Source organism: Nicotiana sylvestris, chromosome 3, assembly GCF_000393655.2.
Source record: "Nicotiana sylvestris chromosome 3, ASM39365v2, whole genome shotgun sequence".
NCBI lineage: Eukaryota > Viridiplantae > Streptophyta > Magnoliopsida > Solanales > Solanaceae > Nicotiana > Nicotiana sylvestris.
This window is the reverse complement of record NC_091059.1, coordinates 157,272,862-157,292,682: the sequence shown is the minus strand read 5'-3', so window position 1 is coordinate 157,292,682 and position 19,821 is coordinate 157,272,862. Positions and strand designations below refer to the sequence as shown.

The following is a 19,821-nucleotide window of genomic DNA, read 5'->3' as shown; positions in this document are numbered from 1 at the left end:
GAAGCTGCTATGGTTATCGCCAATCGGTATTTAAAATTTTTAAGGTCTGTACGTAAATTTCCTAATAAAATAAAAATCCAAACAAAAACTATTAAATTTATCCCTCGAATATTCTAACTCCATGCCTACCAACAATTATTTGTTTACTCATCCCATAGAGACATTTACTGCAGTACGTTGCACCACAAACTTTTGCCTTTAGAAAAACCTGTAGTAGCGGTAAACATGCTGTACATTTTTGCCTCCAATAAATAGACCAGTACTATACATTATTGTTACTGTGACTTTATCTTCTTCAGGTTCTTAATTTGTTTTCCTTAAAATTATATAATGTGTTTTGAGATATGGTTTAATAAAAACTTAGATGGCGTCGGTACGCAAAGTTACAAAGCTGGTCGGTGCAGGAAAACCTAGAACGCCACGTCAAAATGCATAAGATGCTAACTTGACCAGTTTTACCACTGCCGACGTCGTTTGTACACCCCATGCTATAAATAATGCTGGTCCCAACTCTTCTTTAAAAACAAGTCAATAATTGCTGTCCAAATCCAATCTTTTGTCCTTTAATTTCAAATAGACTAGACTCTGTACTACTCGATCTCTGTTTCTCTGTTTTCCTTTTATAGCACACAACCTAATATATCGATAGTTCTAAAGTAATCATGAGCAAATTCTGGACTTTGCTTACTCACCTCCATGCTCTTGCCGGGTATTAATTAACCTTTTCATTTCTTTACTACGACAATCTTTCTACGATGTCGTCTAACGTTCAGCAGTTGGTTTTAATTTTTTTTTTCTAATAAACATGCAGGCCAGTGGTAATGTTACTGTATCCTCTGTAAGTAATCCTTTACAAATGGTGTTACGTACCTTATTATTTGTTCATTTCTTTTTAAGAAGAAAAGGATATCTCGAGCTTGGGCTTAATTTCTTTTGTGTTGTTGTATAGATATGCATCAGTAGTAGCAATAGAGAGCACATCGAAGGTAGATGATGAGCAATGGCTTGCTTATTGGATTCTCTACTCTTTTCTTACTCTCATGGAGATGGTACTTGAACCCATTCTTCAATGGTAAGTAGTAAAATGTAGATATTTAATCGGAATGAATTAAAGAGCAAAATCGATTAATTCAACTTATATGTAGTAAATTTGTGAATTTTGATTGGATGATGTTGTGTAATATTGCTACAGGATACCAATTTGGTACGAGGTGAAGTTGGCATTTGTGGCATGGTTAGTTCTTCCCCAGTTCAGAGGAGCTGCTTTCATCTACGGGAAATTTGTTAGGGAAAAGCTAATCAAGAAATATGGATCTTCATATTTTCAAGACAAGTCCCAGTCTCCTAATGGCAAACCTAAAAACAAGCTTGTGGATTTCATCACCCTCAAGAAGGTGAAATTCTTTCCCCCTTTTTTTCTTCAAATATTTTGATGATTTCTAGAGACACCAATATAGTAATGAGATTTTACAAATGGAAAAGAATAGACCTAAAAGCACCTCGGATTCTGATTATCTTTCATATCAAACGTATATGTTAGTATAAAATTTACATTGTTCTGAAAAGATTATGTAACCAACCCAAATATTTGAACCTAACGTCTGTTGTTGTTTTCGATTTATTATTATTAGGTCCGGTTAAATCTAGTTTTGTCCTTTTCTTTTTTCACTTGGACTTCTTTTCAACATTGACCATAAAAGAAAAAGGCACTGAGCAAAAGAAATGAACAAGTACTAAAGAACAAAGTGCGTGCCGAGAGGCATAGGCACCTTGTTCCGAGCAATGTCATGTAATTTTTTTGTAATATGTATAAATAATAAATAAAGTTAAAATATTAAGTATAAATATAAAAAGATGACACCGACTGCGGTTGCAATAATTTTATTCATTTGTTTACTTCATCAAATATTGACGTCACTAATAAAAATTCTTTCGTATGCCATCGAATGTGTGATTAATTGAATAATTTCGTTGTGTTTTTTTGCTTAACAGGGAGAGCATTAAACTTGCTGAGGATGCAGCATCAAATTAGGCTAAGTGGGTGGTGTTTTGTTGATATATGCAAAATCGTTCCTTTCCTTTTGTAATGCACTGACGAGATAATATATTTCTATTGTTTTGGATTAAATGGACGGTGCTGCTAATATAGATGTCATGTGTGTGTATATATATATATATATGTCTACTCTTTGATTCCCAATTCTTTTTCATTTTTTTTCCTTTTCTTTCCTGTTACTGGATTCTGTCTTTGGTAAATTAAAGATGTTGGTTTGAGGAGACAATTGTAGTGGAAAAGAAAGCAATTATTCAGCCGAAAGAGAAAATCACGAGAGACCATTAGACCAAAACTTTTGAATTCGAATTCAAACTAAATGTTTATGTTAAAGTTCTGATTAACAAATCAAAAATTACCCTTTTCCCTTTCGCAAATCGGCGTAGATTAATTCAAAGAGAGTAACTCAATCGTAAATTAAACCAATATAATTCAACAAATTTTCTAATTCAAACTATAAAATGCAGATTAGCATTAGTCGGGCTATATAAAGCTCTCAATAGAACTTTACTTTTCAGTACATCTTGACCGAATCCAAGTTTTATCACGACCATTTATTGATTCCATTCATTGTAATTCATCCAAAGTTTTTTCCAATTTACCTATTTGACGACCTTTACCTGGCACTTTCCATATCTAGTAACAGCCGTGGGAATCTTGGGACACGTCATAATATGTGGGAGCTCAATCATCCAGTCATGACTCATGAAGTATCGAGTTAGTAGTTGGAGTTGCTTAAGTTGAGAGTTTTAACTTATTTTGACTTAAAAATACTTAACTTTAAAATATTTTAAATTTACCAAAACACCAAAATAAGTTAAATATGAACAACTATGGGCTAATCAGTTTCATTGTATGGGCCAATACTGGATTTCAGGTTAATATTAAGGATTAGTTACCTCCTATAACAAAGGTTGATACCTTATTTATTTTAAATAAATACTCTTTTAAAAAATTATATTTCATAGCTATCTTATGATTTTTAATAGCCAAATATTTATTTATGGTCACCTCCTACCCTTAAGCCATAAAATACGCTTTGTATTATTTCTCTCTCTCATTCTTTCGGATTTTTCTCCACTCTCTCTCTGAACGCTTTGTATAATAGTGGAAATACAAGGACTACATAGCAAATCCGAAATTCAACGGGTAAAAATCATGAGAGATTTGAGATGAGTTTCTTTTCTTCAAGTGTTTGCCCTAATATTGGTGTGTAGTTTTCAGGTACCAATCTCTTCATACGGTTGTGCTTGGGGAAGGCATGGTGCCTCTTGAAGTTTAGATCTGAACAAAGGAGATGCACTTGCAAGCTGAATATGGTTTCGCTGCTCATTGGAGACTCTTCTTTTGTAAATCAGATGGTAGAGTGGGCTCGTTGGGTTGTTACCTGGCAGCGTGAGACAATGAACCGAGACCAATCATGTGTTGGTCACACTTCCTCTCTCTCTCAATGCTTTGTATAATAGCTAACGAGTTCTCTCCTGCTCCATGAAGGAAATTCAATAGCAAGATAGGGTTGTTCTTGAACAAAGACGACGAAGTTTGGGGTTGAGCAACTTGAAGATTCTGTTAATATATTTCAATGTATCTCGTTGTATTTTCATGTATTTATTTCATTGTATTCATTGTCTTTTTTTTCATTGTATTTCAATGTATCTTATTGTATTCCATGTATTTCATTGTATTCATTATCTCGTTGTATTCCATGAATGTCTTCATATATTTTTTAAATTAATATAGTTTATGTATTTAGATGTATATATGTATTCAAATTACTCTGTTTTTGTTGTATTTTTCGGCTGGGAAAAATATCCAACATATTTTAATTGAGTTTGTTGAGTTATATTAGGAGTATATTATGTTAATTGATTCACTTTTCGTTTAAAAACAGCTGAATAGACCATGAATTGCACTATTTACGTTATTGTATTCACAAATTCATATCGTGAATGCAGTCGAATACAATAATCTGTCTAGCTGTAATCCCCTGTTTCACGCCGTGAATATAGTCGAATACAGTTGAATACAAAAATCTTTCTAGCTGCAATCCTCTGTTTCACGCCTAGAAATGCTACTGTATTCATGAATACAATAGCTTAAATACATCGAATACACTCTAAAAACCTGAAAAAATAGCCATAGGAAGTAATATAGTAAATGGTCGCTACAACTAGCTAATAACCACTAAAATATAGTGGTTTCTGAAAGTTTCTCTAATATTAATAGGGTTTGCCCTGATTTTCTTAGCATATTTGAATTTTTTCTATCAATTAATAGAAGAGTAAAATATTAATCATAATTGATTTTACTTGTCCTTTAAAAGGAATATATAAATCTCTTCCATAGTTGATATGTCTCTTTCTTATAGGAAAAAGATTGTAACCCTGGATCCCTCCTTCACACAAAAACAACAAGAACATCAACAATATAGTAATTAAAATAGTCTTGTTTAGAGGTAAAAAAAATTCATGGATAATTTTTTTTCTTTTATATTTGTCGAGTTGTAGCACAATTGACTAAAACCATATTATAGTATATTATGCCTCTTTTAGTGTAATTCTACTTATCATCTGAATTATTGTTGCCAAGGTTTACTTTGTTATTTTTAGCATGATGCGTTGTTATTTCGACCCAAACAAATTTATCTTTTTGGCAATTATGTAATTATATTAATCACCAAGTATGCATGTACAAAATATAGCCAAGCCAAAACACAACCTGCTAAATCTTCTCAAAACTAGGAAAGAATGCTATCCTATCTAATGAGACCAATAGCATGCTTGGCCAAGCCTTAAAATAGCTTATCTTGATAAGTGTTTTTATCATAAGTGTTTTTCGAGAAAGGTTCTTTTGGAGAAAAGTCATTTGTGTTTGACTAATCAATTAAAAGTACTTTTAAGCAATAATTTATTTTTGACAAGCTTTTCAAAAAAGTATTTTTAAATATCGAATTACAAATAAGAACATCAGATTTACTTAATAGTTAATAATGTACAAGTAGATAAATAATTATAAATATTTATTATTAAATACAATGACTAAGTTTTTTATATTTTAATAAAATGTGAAAATAAAATTAAAAAGTACTTTATTCTTTCCAGATGAGTTAAATATATTATAAAATCATTCAACAATATGAAAGTTCACCTCGAAATTCAATATATATTATGTAACAATTTAAACTAAGTAAGATTATTTTGGTATATATGATCATGCCCAATTATGCCTTTTAAAAAGGACACACGTATGTTGCAAATATAATCTGAGTGTTTAGACTTACTAATACTAAGGAATCAACTTTCCAAATGTTGTAAATAACAATTGAGGGTATTTCTGCTAACTAAGAATGAAAGTAAATAAGCAACTGAAAACTAGCTATGATTAAGTTGTAAACAATTAAGAGACTGTTCTAAGGTTATGATTTCCCCTATTGATGGAATCTCTTCCGGTTATGTTTCACATAGATTCACCAAATAGTCTCTATCAATCATGAGCACTCTTATTACCGTAAATCTCTCCCGAGTAATCACGACAATTTACTAAACACACTCTCTCGAGTTACGCTAGCTAGCTTTATTTATTACAGCTCACTTTAGATTGCATTCAAGGCTTCGTTATCCCTAATCAAGCCTTTGAACCCTCAGTTATTGATCCCTTATATATTTTGGGAGTGGTGTTGTTCAACAATTACCTAAATATGCACTCTCTCCCGAGTTATGCATACTAAATAGGCACAGCTAATTGAGGATCCTATCAATTAACTACAACAAGCACATAGTTGAACAAATAGAGATTAAACTGGGCAAACTATATTAACATAACAAGAAGTTCATCCTTCAATAGGTTCCATCAAAACCCTAGACTAAGAAATTAGCTACTCATAACAAAACAGGATAAAACTACTGAATTATTCATAATGGGTAATTGCAATAATAAAGAGAAGATAGAAGAACTCTAGTATTTTTTTACTCTTCTCACACTTGTTCGTACCTCCAAAATAGTCTAAAAACAAGCTTAATCGTGTCTTGGGCGAGCTTCTAAAGTTTATAAGGGTTTGGAACAAGTTTTTCCCGAATTACACTTTGGTCCCCAATTTTCTGGTACGTGAACAGTTCACTGCGGTCGCGGCAAGACCGCGGCTCGACCACGGTGAACGATGAACATTCTGCGTCGATTACTTGATCTGTCGCGGTTCCACCGCGGTTCCATCACGGTCGCGGTGGATTTCACTCAGTTCATTTTTGCTTCTTTGTGCTCGGATACTTCTTGATTGGGCGTTTTCTTCACAATTGCCTCCAAAACACTCTGTATTGCTTCCTCACATAGAATATTCCTTGTGAAACAAAAAAACACCATTTAGAGCATTTTATTATCAATTTGCCTATAAAACAACAATAAAGTATGGTAATATTACGGTGTAAATATCATCTATATAGCCTAATATCAACACCCCACACTTAAATCATTGCTAGTCCTCTAGCAATCCACCACACTCTATCAAGGTTCCTTCCCTAAGCTTTTCCCTTAACGACTCACACCTTGAACAATTTACCAAAGTTGCACCTAGTAGTGAACAACCTTTGCCTCAAAAGTCGAATCTCCCGTACCATGCAATATTCGCACTTACTCAAACTACTCTATACAGAAGTCAAGACTTACTTTTCCTTTATAAATCACATGCCCTCATATCACACAAGAGAGTAGTTCCACAATTAATATGATTAGAGACAATTAGGAACTCAGATGGACAAAATTCGCTCACTCTCCAAAAGAACATTCACATGCCACAAAGATGCACTATAGGCTTGCCCGTAGTGTAATACTCTATTAATCGAGCAAATACAGTCTAAGATCAATTAGGACTTCACTTGGTTGTAATGTAGGCTAAGAGATGGGTAGGATATACGTGGATATAGTGACTAGCCTCCCCAAGCACTTTTAATACAAAACACATTAACATTCCATATCATTCTTATGTCAACCAGACATTCTCCACAATTCATTTATAACATCCCATTCCTTTAGGTGCATTTGCATCAAGCTACCACTTATCAACTACTATATTTATTTAATTTTTTTTCGTGGCGCTTCTTCTTTTATTCTTCAAAACTGCACTTTTCCTCTATTTCATTGGCTCCACTCAAAACCAAACCACCACCCCACACTTTAACTTTTGCATATGTTAAAGTCATTCAAGTGCTCATGGGAGGTAAAAGGGTTCAAACAGAAGGCTATTCAAACAATTAGGTAAGGTTCGCAATGTAGTTGCCAAAGAAACATGCTTATAGGCTCAACAGGGTTAACTAAGATGTATTGCATTCAGGTGGGTTTACATTATATATATCTGGCTTAACAAAAAAATGCCTATATTACTTTTAAGACTGAATGAAGCTACTATTTCGCTTTGCAAACACACAGGGCAAGTTCTAGGCATCAAACATAAAGCATAGAATATAGTATAGGTCACACACACATAGCATATGACTCACTCAGGATTGATTTATCAAGACATTCTCATTTGAGTGTTTAAGTTAGCTACAAACATACAACTTTAAGGCACTTTTAGCAAGAGTCAACCATTAAGACTAGGCGTTACACTCTAGTGTCGATTGTGTTCAGGTGTACTAACGCCAAAGGATTCTCTTTCTATTTCTGCTCGTAGCCCCTCAATGCTAACTAAAACTAACAACAAAATAAACAAAAACTACCTACACCCAGTTCAAGCTAAACCCTTGGAAAAGAACCGTGGCCCAAAGAAAAACCAAGGGGGAGTTACTACACTACCTAAAAATTAAAAAAAATCTTTTTGGTATTTTCTCTAGACTAACTTCCCCCAAGAAACTGTCCCAAATATCGTCATCAGGAAGAGTCCTTATATATATATATATATATATTTGTTTTTTTTGTTCGACTTATATCTGTCAAGAGACCTGTCGAAAGGTGTCCGTCGTTGGGCCAAATCGAAGTTAATTACATGATCCTACCCTATCAATCAATCAAAAATAAAGCAACAAAAATAACGCAACGACATACAAACTGACACAATCTATTTACAACGACATACAACAGCCATCCCCCACCCCACACTAAAAAATATGGCATGTCCCCATGTCAACAAATAAAGAGCAGACTAAGGAGGGGGACTTACCTGAAGATCAATCCTGATCAGAGATGATGCCAGGATCGAGATGACATGCTTGTCCTAGCGCTCGAAGTCATCCCATAATCTTCTTCTCCGACTTTGCTTGTTGAGTGGTCAGAGTGTCAACTCTGGTGCCCAAGTCCGTGATAGACGTGTGGAGACTAGCCATTTCTTGCTCCAGGGCGGTTAGGCGGGTACTTCGGCGGGGCTGTGATGAGCCTGCCTCTTCAACTCTCATAGGTGGTGGGACCTCAGCTGCCTCCGCATCATCATCATCAGATTCATCATCTAATTCATCAATATTCACCACCGGCTCCATCCCAATTCTGATTTTTCTTGTCAGGAACGAGGCTTTCAGTGGCAATTTCCCATCAACTCTAAGGTCCTCAAGGACTCTAGAAAGACGGCCCAGCCTGGTGACTAGAGAAGGGAACTAGAAGCCTTTGAGTAACTCAGGTGAGCTAATGAGCATCTCGTCATGGAAGAGTCTGGCCATATCAAAATCCCTGTAGGCCATGAAACAGTAGATCGCTGACGCCCGTGGTAGATTGACATCGGTCGTATTGCTGGAGGGCAATAGCCGACTGTTTATAATGGTGAGCCAACACTTAGCCTCCCAATTGAGAGACTGAGAGTTAAGTGTGATCCTGGGCTTTATCCATATGTATTCTCTGTCTGGCACACAGATAGTCTCAAGAAGATTTCCCCACAAGGCACTTGTTTAGCTAAACGTACGATAAGTATCAGCTTCTCCCCTGAACACTGGCAGCCAATACACCCTGTGGATGGTCTCGATGGACACATTTACCCGGGTATTGCGCACAGTAACAACCTCATTCTCATGTTCCGGGAAGTTAGCATAGAACTCCCTTACCATTTGAACATTGGCCTCCTCCGGTACCTCGAAAAAGATGTCCAGCTGACACCTCCTCAACTCATTGAAGATATTCAGGCATTCCACCTCTAAGGCTTGTCGGTCAATATGCACCTCATGTAGCAATTTCTTAGTTGCCTTTGCATTGTACCTATCCTCTACCGGTTTGGAGACAAACCTAGTGCTGCCAAACTGTGGCACACTGGTTTGACCCCTAGCTCTCGAGAAGCTTCCCGGTCCACTAGTGGATGACCCGGTGTTGCGTCTCTTCCTAGATGGATTCATTGCACCTGTCAAACAGAGAAACGCCTATCAATGAGTGTGTGAAATGTGTGACTATGGTGGGTTACTCAGACTTCACCACAACCAAGTCATATTAGCCCTTATAACTCCATTGGGGCAATTTCCCAAACACCTTGTGGGCAAGACAATTTCTTAACACCAATAGCCCATATGGATATATCAAAACTTCTCCCAAATCAAAGGTTCTACTACACCATTACACCCCCCCCAACACTTCATTCAACACCCAAAAACATACACCTCTCCATCACATTATACACATAGCCCCTTCACAAGTAAGTACAAAATGAAATTGAAAAGAAAAAAGAAGAAAAATAACAAAAATCTACTAAAAATTACTACACGCTTACAAACATTAGGCTAGCATATAACTACAACAAAATACCAAAGAAAAGGTAGGGGGTAGGAATTACATACCTTGATAGAAGAAGGAGTGAGAGTAATGGAGATGGGGGAAGTAGGATGAGTGAAGAAGAAGAAGAAGAGAGGAGGGATTTGGGGGTTAGGGTTTAAAGAGAGAGAGAGAGAGAGATTAGCAAATAAAAGGGGGGGGGGGTTTGGGAAATAAAGAAGGGGGGAATTAGAATTAAGGAATAAAAGAAGAAGAAAAAAGAAAAAAAATTAAAATAAAATCAAAAACAATTACCTGGTACCCACCGCGGCCGCGGTGGGTTACATAGCTAGAAAACAGTGTAGTAGGCCTTTACCGCGGTCCTACCGTGGTCCCACCGTGGTTGCGGTGGGTTGATGTCCTGAGGCAGAATCATCGCATTTCACCGCGGTCGCGGTTGGTTGGACAAAGTTGAGGCAGAATATTTGCCTCTCACCGCGGTCCTACCGCGGTCGCGATGCTACCCAGTTCTTTTTTTAGGAAGTTACATAAGAAAATACTAACAACAACATTTGCAGGTTTTCTCCCACGCAACACCTGATTTAACGTCGCGGCAGGATGCAGATAAACACATTTATGGTTTGCTCGACTTCTGAGGTTCCGTCAGGTGGATTTCTGTCACTTCTTTTGATTCACTCATGCCTACATATAGCTTCAATCTCTACCTATTGACTCTAAATGTGTTAGAGTCTTTCTCCGAGGCAATCTCTACAACCCCTGAAGGGAATACTTCGACCACCCGAAATGGACCAGACCATCGTGACTTGAGCTTTCCCAGAATAGCCTTAATCTTGAATTATAGAGCAATACCTTGTACCTTGGGCTGAAATGTCGATCAACAATATTCTGATCATGCAACTTCTTCATTCTTTCCTTGTACAACCTTGTGCTCTCAAAAGCCAGGTATCTGAACTCTCGAGCTCATGTAATTCAGTGATTCTCGTTGTACCCTTAGCCTCAATGTCTAGGTTCAGCTGTTTCAATGCCCACCAAGATTTGTGTTCAAGTTCCACTGGCAAGTGGCAGGCCTTCCCAAATACCAACTTATATGGTGACATACCAATTGGTATTTTAAAAGCAGTTCTATAAGCCCAGAGTGCATCATCTAGCTTTTTCGCCCAATCAGTTCTAGTGGCATTTATAGTCTTGGTCAATACACCCTTTATCTCTCTCTATTAGACACCTCCACTTGACCCCTGGTCTGCGGGTGATAAGAGGTAGCCACCTTGTGGCATACATCATACTTAACTAGCAACTTCTCGAAGGTTTGATTACAGAAGTGGTTGCCTCCGTCACTGATAATCGCTCTTGGGGTCCCAAAACGGGTGAATATGTTCTTCTTCAAAAATCCCACCACCACTCTTGCATCATTAGTGGGCAACGCTGCAGCTTCTACCCATTTGGATATGTAATCCACAGCAACAAGTATGTATTTATTGCCAAAAGAGCTGACGAAGGATCCCATGAAATCAATCTCCCGGACATCAAACACTTCTACCTCTTGAATCGGGTTCATGGGCATCTCATGGTGACGGGAAATATTCTCGGTTCGCTGACATTCATTGCAGCCCTTCACCCATTGGTGTGCATCTTTAAACACTGTTGGCCAAAAGAACCCGGTCTCTTGCACTTTTGCAGCTGTCCTGACTCCTCCAAAATACCCTCCAAACGTCGATGCATGACATGCCTACAAAACAGAACATATTCGAAACAGGTAAGGTTCATCCCAATAATACATGTGGCAATCACGATAAAACTTTTTCTTTTGTACAGAGGAAAGGTCATGGGGAACTATACCGCTGGCCAGGTAATTCGCAAAGTTTGCATACCACGACACTTCCTCAAGGCTAGTAGCGAGTAGCTGCTCGTCTGGAAAGGTTTCTAGAATATCCTCAACTGAGTTTTCAGCTCCCTCAAGTCGTGATAGTTGGTCAGCGACTTGGTTTTCTGTGCCCTTACGATCACGAATTTCGAGGTTGAATTCTTGCAGTAGCAACACCCAACGAATTAGGCGTGGCTTAGACTCCTTCTTCTCAATCAAGTACTTGAGAGCTGCATGATCAGTGTATACAATTACCTTTAAGCCAATCAGGTACGATCTGAATTTGTCGAAAGCAAACACCACAACTAATATCTCCTTCTCAGTCACAGTGTAGTTCAACTGGGATCCACTCAACGTTCTACTGGCATAGTAGATTGGATGTATTAGCTTGTCTTTCCGCTGTCCCAGCACTGCCCCTACTGCGTAGTCATTGGCATCACACATGAGTTCGAATGGTTGCTCCCAGTCGGGGGCAATAATGATGGCTGCTGTGACTAGCCTCTTTTTCAACTCCTCGAATGCTACCCTACAATCATTAGAAAACAAGAAAGGTGATCTTTTTCTAACAACTTACAGAGAGGGTTGGCAATTTTTGAGAAGTCTCTTATGAATCTCCGGTAAAAACTGGCATGCCCGAGGAAGCTCCTGATTGCCTTGAGTGAAGTTGGAGGTGGCATTTTTGCTATCAAGTCAACTTTTGCGCGATCCACCTCAATTCCTTTACTGGACACCCGGTGCCCCCAAGACTATGCCCTCTTGTACCATGAAATGACACTTCTCCCAATTAAGAACCAGGTTAGTATCAATACACTGCTTCAGCACACGAGTCAGATTTATAAGACATTCATCAAATGAGTTCCTCACCAATGAGAAATCATCCATGAATACCTCCATTATGTCCTCTACCATGTCAGTGAATATAGCCATCATGCACCTTTGAAATGTGGCGGGTGCGTTGCATAGGCCAAAGGGCATCCTCTGAAAGGCATAAATGCCATATAGCAAGTGAAGTTGGTCTTCTCTCTGTCCTCTGGTGCAATGGAGATCTGATTGTACCCTGAGTACCCATCCAGAAAGCAGAAGTGTGACCTCCCTGCCAATCTGTCTAGCATCTGATCAATGAAGGGAAGTGGGAAGTGGTCTTTCCGGGTGGCCAGATTTAACTTTCTGTAGTCCATGCAAATTCTCCAGCCCATGACGGTTCTTGTTGAGATCAGTTCATTGTTATCGTTTTTGATCACCGTCATGCCACCCTTCTTAGGTACACATTGCACTGGACTAACACAGCTGTTGTCAGAGATTGGGAAAATGATTCCCACATCTAACCACTTTATCACTTCTTTCTTCACCACTTCCTTCATGTTGGGGTTCAGCCTTCTTTGGTGTTCCCTGGAAGGTATGTGTCCCTCTTCCAGCAGAATTTTATGCATACAGTAGGCGGGCTGATCCCCTTAATGTCTATCATGGTCCACCCAATGGCAGTCTTACTCTTTGAGTACCTGCAAGAGTTGTTATAACTACACATCTAACAAAACAGATGAGATAATAATAGGTAATGTGGAGTCAGGTCCAAGGAACTCATACCTGAGATGAGCAGGCAGTGGCTTCAATTCCAGCTTTGGTGGTTCTTGAATGGATGGCTTGGCTGGAGGAGTTACTCTATTTTCCAAGTGCAAGGGCTCAAATTCAAGAGTTCTATCCCAGAACCCTCTGCCCTCTAACGCCAACACCCATTCTGCCAGTTCTTCTCCATTCACCTCATCTAAATTTATCAGACATGTAACAAGAGGGTTCTCAATATTCAGCATCTCATCATCAGTTTCTACAATTACATCCACGACATCAATAAGAGAGCAATTGGCGAATTCACTTGGTCGCCTCATAGATTTTTGCACATTGAATGTTATCTCTTCATCGTTCAATCTCATCTTGAGCTCCCCAGTCTCAAAATCAATTAGATCTCTCATAGTGACCAAGAACATCCTTCCCAAAATTATGGGAATTTCTTCATCTACCTTGCAGTCTAAGATCACACAATCTGCAGGGAATACAAATTTCCCTACCTGAATCAACACATCATCCAAGATACCAGAGGGTCTTTTTACGATCCTGTCAGCCAGCTGTAACAACATCGAGGTGGGTCTAGATCTTCCAATCCCAACCTCTTATAGATCGCTAGGGGCATAAGATTTATGCTAGCCCGTATATCACAAAGTGCTTTGGCAAAAGTGAAGTTACCAATAGTGCAGGGAATTGTAAATCTCCCTGGGTCAGATAGCTTCTCAGCAATTGGTCTAGTCACCACTGCACTACAGGTCTGAGTAAGAGTCAACGTGGCCAAGTCTTGGAAATCAAATTTTCGGGACATTAAGTCCTTCATCATTTTTGCATACCCAGACATCTCTTTCAAAGAATCTATCAATGGGATATTTACCTGGATTTGTTTAAGCATCTCCAAGAATTTCTTGTATTGCTCCTCTTTTTGGTACTTGGCCAGCCTTTGAAGGAATGGTGCGGGAGATCTCTTCTTCCCAATGATTTGGGATTGCTCTTTATCAGCTACCACCTCAACTACTTGTTCCCGGGCTGTCTCAGCTTCTTTCTCAGTCTCAATTTGAATGTTATGTTCTTCTTGGGCAGGCTGGACTGTCACCTCTGTCAGTTTCGTTAACTCATCTAGCTCAATGGGCACTGGTATGAGTGTCTTAGCCTGTCTGCTTTCTCGATCCCTCTCTTGCTCCACATCTAAATCTTTGCCATTCCGTAGACTCACTGCCATCAGCTGCTTCAGGCCTTGATCTTTTGGGTTTATTTGAGTGTCTGCAGGTAATGTCCCATGAGGACGATTGTTTAGAGACATCGAAATTTGGCCCATCTGCACTTCAATATTCTTTATAGCTGAATCATGTGCATCTACTCTTTCACTAATTTTTATATTAGACCCAATAACTTGCTGCATCATTGCCTCAAGTCTAGCAAACCCATCTTCCTTCCATCCACCATGTTGTTGCTGAGGAAGGTGATACCCCTACTGCTAATTTTGATTATTATATCCATGTGGCCTTGGATAAGGTGCCATATTATTAGGAGGTCTCATATCTCCCATGTTTCCATTGTTTAATTGTGGCTGGACTAGCCTATACGACTGATTTTGCTGGCCCCAATTCTGACCACCCTGTCTCTGGCCTCTATAATTAGACACATAATTTATGTCTTCAGAGTAGTGACGATGATCATGTTCTGCACTCCACTTGTTACCAACTGTCTGACTAATGCAAGATGTGCACAAGCCCCCATTGGTAGTATCTATGATGTGTGTCTGCTGCTTCTGCCCTGACTCTTCCACCTTTTTTGTGAGTATACTCATCTGTGTCAATAATGTGGCCATATTTTCAGCCATAGAGTTGGATGGATCTAAGGGCATTAAGTGAACCACTGGAGTGATAGGTGCATTCTTGGTTGTCCATCCCGAATTCTGTGCCATCTTGTCAAGTAGACTCTGGCCTTCTCTCCATGTTTTGCTCAAAAATGCTCCACCAGCTGAAACATCAACATTACCCTTCACGCTATCTAACAATCCCATGTAAAATCGCTTCCCCAACATCAGAGTCGGAATACCATGGTGCGGACATATAACCAGCATCCCTTTGAATCATTACCATGTTTCATGCAGTGTCTCCATTGATCTCTGTTTGAAACTCAAAATTTCATCAATTTGTTGAGCAGTCTTGTTGAGTGGGTGGAACTTGTTCACGAATTGTTTGACTAACTCCTCCCAAGTTGTTATGGAATTAATAGGGAGTGAGTTTAACCAGGTCTGGGCAGCTCCTGTCACTGAGAATGGAAACAATAATAGCTTGATTGCTTCCGGAGTTATGTTGGGCTGCCTTTGGGTTTTGCAGATTGATAGGAAATTCTTCAAGTGTTGTTGAGGATCTTCGACTTGTAACCCCGAAAATAGTCCCTTGTTTTGCAATAAGTGCAGCATATTATTCGTGATTTGGAATGATTCAGCCTGTATCTGCGGGACTAAAATCGTTGTGGCCAGATTTTCAGCTGTGGGTTGTGCCCAGTCATAGAGAGCTGTCTCTGGCACAAAAGGTACCACCGGCGCTATTGGTACAGCTGGGTCTTCTTCGTGATCTCCCATGTCTGGTTCTAATTGTTCAGTTGTTTGTTGTTATTTGTTTGTTTTTCCAGTTTGCCCGATTCAAGGCCTTGAAAACTCTCTCGGGATCTGATAATGCTTCAAATACTTCACCAGTTCTCGATGAGTTTCTAGGCATGCACCTGTAAAACCAAGTTAACCAACGTTAAAATTTCAATGTATAGGTTGGGTGTAGAGATAACTGACCACACTAAGAATTTTTGTATTTCTTTCAATTGTAATTGATAACAGCATTAATTCCCCGGCAACAGCGCTAAAATTTGATCACACCCAACTATGCCTTATAAAAAGGACACGCGGACGTTGCAAATATAATTTGAGTATTTAGCCCAGAGTCAAACCTACAAGGAATAAACCTATCAATTACTCTTGTTAGACTTACTAAATTCTACAGAATCAACTTCCCAAACGTTGTAAATCACAATTGCGGGTATTTCTGTTAACTAAGAATGAAAGTAAATAAGCAAGTGAAAACTAGCTATGATTAAGTTGTAAACAATTAAGAGAAGGTTCTAAGGTTATGATTTCCCTTATTGATGGAATCTCTTCCGGTTATGTTTCACATGGATTCACCAAATAGTCTCTATCAATCATGAGCACTCTTATTACCGTAAATCCCTCCCGAGTAATCACGACAATTTACTAAACACACTCTCCCGAGTTACACTAGCTAGCTTTATTTATTACAGTTCACTTTAGATTGCACTCAAGACTTCATTATCCCTAATCCCGCCTTTGAACCTTCGGTTATTGATCCCTCATATACTTTGGGAGTGGTGTTGTTCAACAATTACCTAAATATGCACTCTTTCCCGAATTATGCACACTAAATAGGCACAACTAATTGAGGATCCTGTCAATTAACTACAACAAGCACATAGTTGAACAAATAGAGATTAAACTGGCAAACTATATTAACATAACAAGAAGTTCATCCTTCAATAGGTTCCATCAAAACCCTAGACTAAGAAATTAGCTACTCACAACAAAACAGGATAAAAATACTGAATTATTCATAATAGGTAATTGCAATAATAAAGAGAAGATAGAAGAACTCTAATATTTTGTTACTCTTCTCACACTTGTTCGTGCCTCCAAAGTAGTCTAAAAACAAGCTTAATCACTTTAAGTTAAAAAAAACAAATACTTTTACGTCGGGAGAAGCTTGAACAAATAAGCTATAAGAAGTACACCCCCTAGGGAGGGTTCCTTCTTAGTCTCCAGGTATATCAAAGTTGCTCCATTTTCATCCAGGTACGCAGACGGAAAATAAGATTTAATTTAAGGCTAAATAGACATCAATTATAGGCTAGAAAAGGTATTTATCTTTTTTCTCAATTTTTTGTCATCTTAACTCATTTTTTCATGTTAAAATATCAATATATTCGTGCATTTACACCATAATTTAATTGTATTTACCTATAATTATGAGAAATGACTATAAACTACCACTCTTTAATGCACAATTGTGTCATTTGAAGAATATATTGCCGTTACTACACTAACCTTTCATAATTAATGGGAAAAAAATGAATGCTAAACATTCACATTTTTTAATTAAAAAAGTTACAAATCTATTTCACAAATATGACATTACAACAAAAAGGAGATTTAGTGGCAATAAAAAAGGCCTTTAGTGGCAATAAATATTGCCGCTAAAATATTTACCGGCCATTAACTTTTTACCGCTGTACATGGGGTCACTAAAACTTTTAGCGTCCATTTACTGAAGTGCCGGTAAACATTGACTGAATTGCCGCTAATAATCATAGTTTTTTGCGGCAATTAATTAGTGACAATTATAATGGCCACTAAATCAATTCCGGAAATGGCTGAGTTTGTACCTTTAGTGTCCATTTTATTGCCGGAAAATTCATTTGAATTGCCATTAAAAGTAACTGCTTTAATAGTGTTTAGCGGCTATTATAATGGCCACTAAATTCATCGTGAGAATAGCCTAATTTGCACCTTTGGCGTCCTTTTCTATTGCCGTTAAATTCAATTAAATAGTCGCTCAAAGTAACCTTTTTAGCAGCAAGTGAAAGCTAAAATTTATTGCCGTAAAATATTAAGTTTTAATGACAATTATAACAGTTTATTTGATCCTTTTAACAATCTTTTTATTGACATTGAAACTATCTTCAAAAATAGACAAATGATACCAAAGATAATACTACTTATTCATAAAAAGATTATAAATTTCATAATATCATGATAAATAGAAGAAAGTACATTCCGTAATATGAATACAAACAACAACAACAACAACCCAGTATAATTTCACAAGTGGGGTCTGGGGAGGGTAATATGTACGCAGACCTTACCCCTACCCCGAAGGGTAGAGAGGCTGTTTCCAGGAGACCCTCGGCTCAAAAAAGCAATAAGAGATGATATATTAGTACCATAAAAATGCGTAATAAAAATAACAACAATATATAAGAGATATGAAATATGAAATACAGAAATACGAAATACGAAATACGAAATAGATGGCTGGTATAGTACAACTAGAAGGTAAAGCCCTGCATCAATAGACGACCAATGACATTCCTAGTCTAACTCCTAACTGGATAGTCTCCCTCTATTGTGCTGTAGAAATATTCACACTCTCCCCTAACCTACAACCTTAATGCTCGACCTCCATAATTCCCTATCAAGGGCCATTGTCATTGTAACTGATTCTATTGAATACCGACAATAACAATATAATATATCCGTAGTTCTCAAATAATTTTTGCAACTCTTCATCATATTTAAATCCTTCACATGCTAAATTTTCAAACTTCATATTGTATAACCTGAAATAACAAAATAAGTGAATGCCAAAAGATGAAATCAAATGTGAAGCAGAAAAAAACATAAGTCTACATCTAAAATATGTCAAAGTAGCTCCAACATCAACTATTCAATTTGAAAAATATATATATATATAAGAATTGCAACAAAATAAGTACTATTCCAGTTCTCAAAAAAATTACCCAGAAGCAAACTACAAGCTAATTATCATAAAAATGCATAACGAAAAATTGTAGACAAAATGATTATACATAACCAAACTAAAAGCAACTCAAACACTTGTCTAATAGACTTCCAATATCCCCAAATAGACCAAATTATATATACATTCAACAAAAGAATACCAACTATTGACTTGGGAAGAATCATGAACATCTTTTTAATGCAAAAACAAAAGAGACATGGGAAAAAAGAATTGTCTTCGAATAACTAGTACTACCTCTAATCACAAGGCTACCCAAAAACTGACCTACAAGGCCAACACCATCTTCTGCTATGAAACATAAGATGAAGGAGAAGCAGTAAGAGGCTCATGACGATCAATCTTAAAGTTATGGGCAAATCAAGTTACTAAAATATTAGTTGGATTTAGCAAAACCTTTACTTAATAATAAAATATTCAATATTCATTAGCGACACGATGTATAATCAAACTGGTACACAACACAATCTATGGTATAATGAGAACAATTTATTAATAAAAAAGTAAGATGTTAACAAATTCTAATACAAGAGCATACCATGAGAAGATGAAGTATTTTCACCAACACTATGCATTCGTTGCACTTGTGGTACTCGTTAATATCCACTGTTGCCATCAGGGACCTGATTAATATTAGCAAGTTATATAACATTCATTTCATAAGATCATTAAAAAAATTGAAAAAATATCTCAAACTTTGGAAGTTAAGTTACCTGTTCAGTAGAGAATACGATAACTCATTAGGAGTAATTTTGGACATGACTTGTCTCATCCATAATAATTCTTGTTTCATCAAACTCATTTCTTCATTTTGTTTTTCATTTAACTCTGTTAACTCTGTTACCTTTTGTTCTAACCTTCTTCTATCATTAGACGAATCCTCCGGAACAAAATTTTCTATGGAAGATTTACTACCCACATTATAGAAGGAGTTGGACCAAGTCCCAAATCTCGAACATACCCACTTTTTTCATTTTCCAACACTTGAGAATATACATCTCCTTCCCAAGCAACACTGTGAGGAGGCTGGTCATTTGATCTCTCAGTACTACTCCTCAATCTTTCATTTA

General features: G+C 37.4%; 2 protein-coding genes across 2 annotated transcripts; one reads left to right on the top strand and one right to left on the bottom strand.

The window, feature by feature from the left end:
• Window positions 1-525: 525 nt before the first annotated feature.
• On the top strand, window positions 526-2,200 carry LOC104217385 (HVA22-like protein e). Its single transcript, XM_009767622.2, has 5 exons — window positions 526-709; window positions 812-838; window positions 950-1,072; window positions 1,193-1,394; window positions 1,993-2,200. Exons 1-5 carry the CDS (start codon window positions 663-665, stop codon window positions 2,002-2,004), a joined length of 411 nt encoding a protein of 136 aa, XP_009765924.1. The 5' UTR covers window positions 526-662; the 3' UTR covers window positions 2,005-2,200.
• A 6,068-nt stretch (window positions 2,201-8,268) lies between these two features.
• LOC104217386 (uncharacterized) lies at window positions 8,269-14,544 on the bottom strand. Its single transcript, XM_070170057.1, has 10 exons — window positions 13,786-14,544; window positions 13,170-13,648; window positions 13,018-13,084; window positions 12,912-12,974; window positions 12,310-12,563; window positions 11,535-12,111; window positions 11,001-11,450; window positions 10,647-10,737; window positions 8,931-9,359; window positions 8,269-8,615 (listed from the first exon to the last, which is right to left on the bottom strand). The coding sequence occupies exons 1-10, from the start codon at window positions 14,542-14,544 to the stop codon at window positions 8,269-8,271; spliced, it is 3,516 nt and encodes a 1,171-aa protein (XP_070026158.1).
• Between the last annotated feature and the right edge of the window lie 5,277 nt (window positions 14,545-19,821).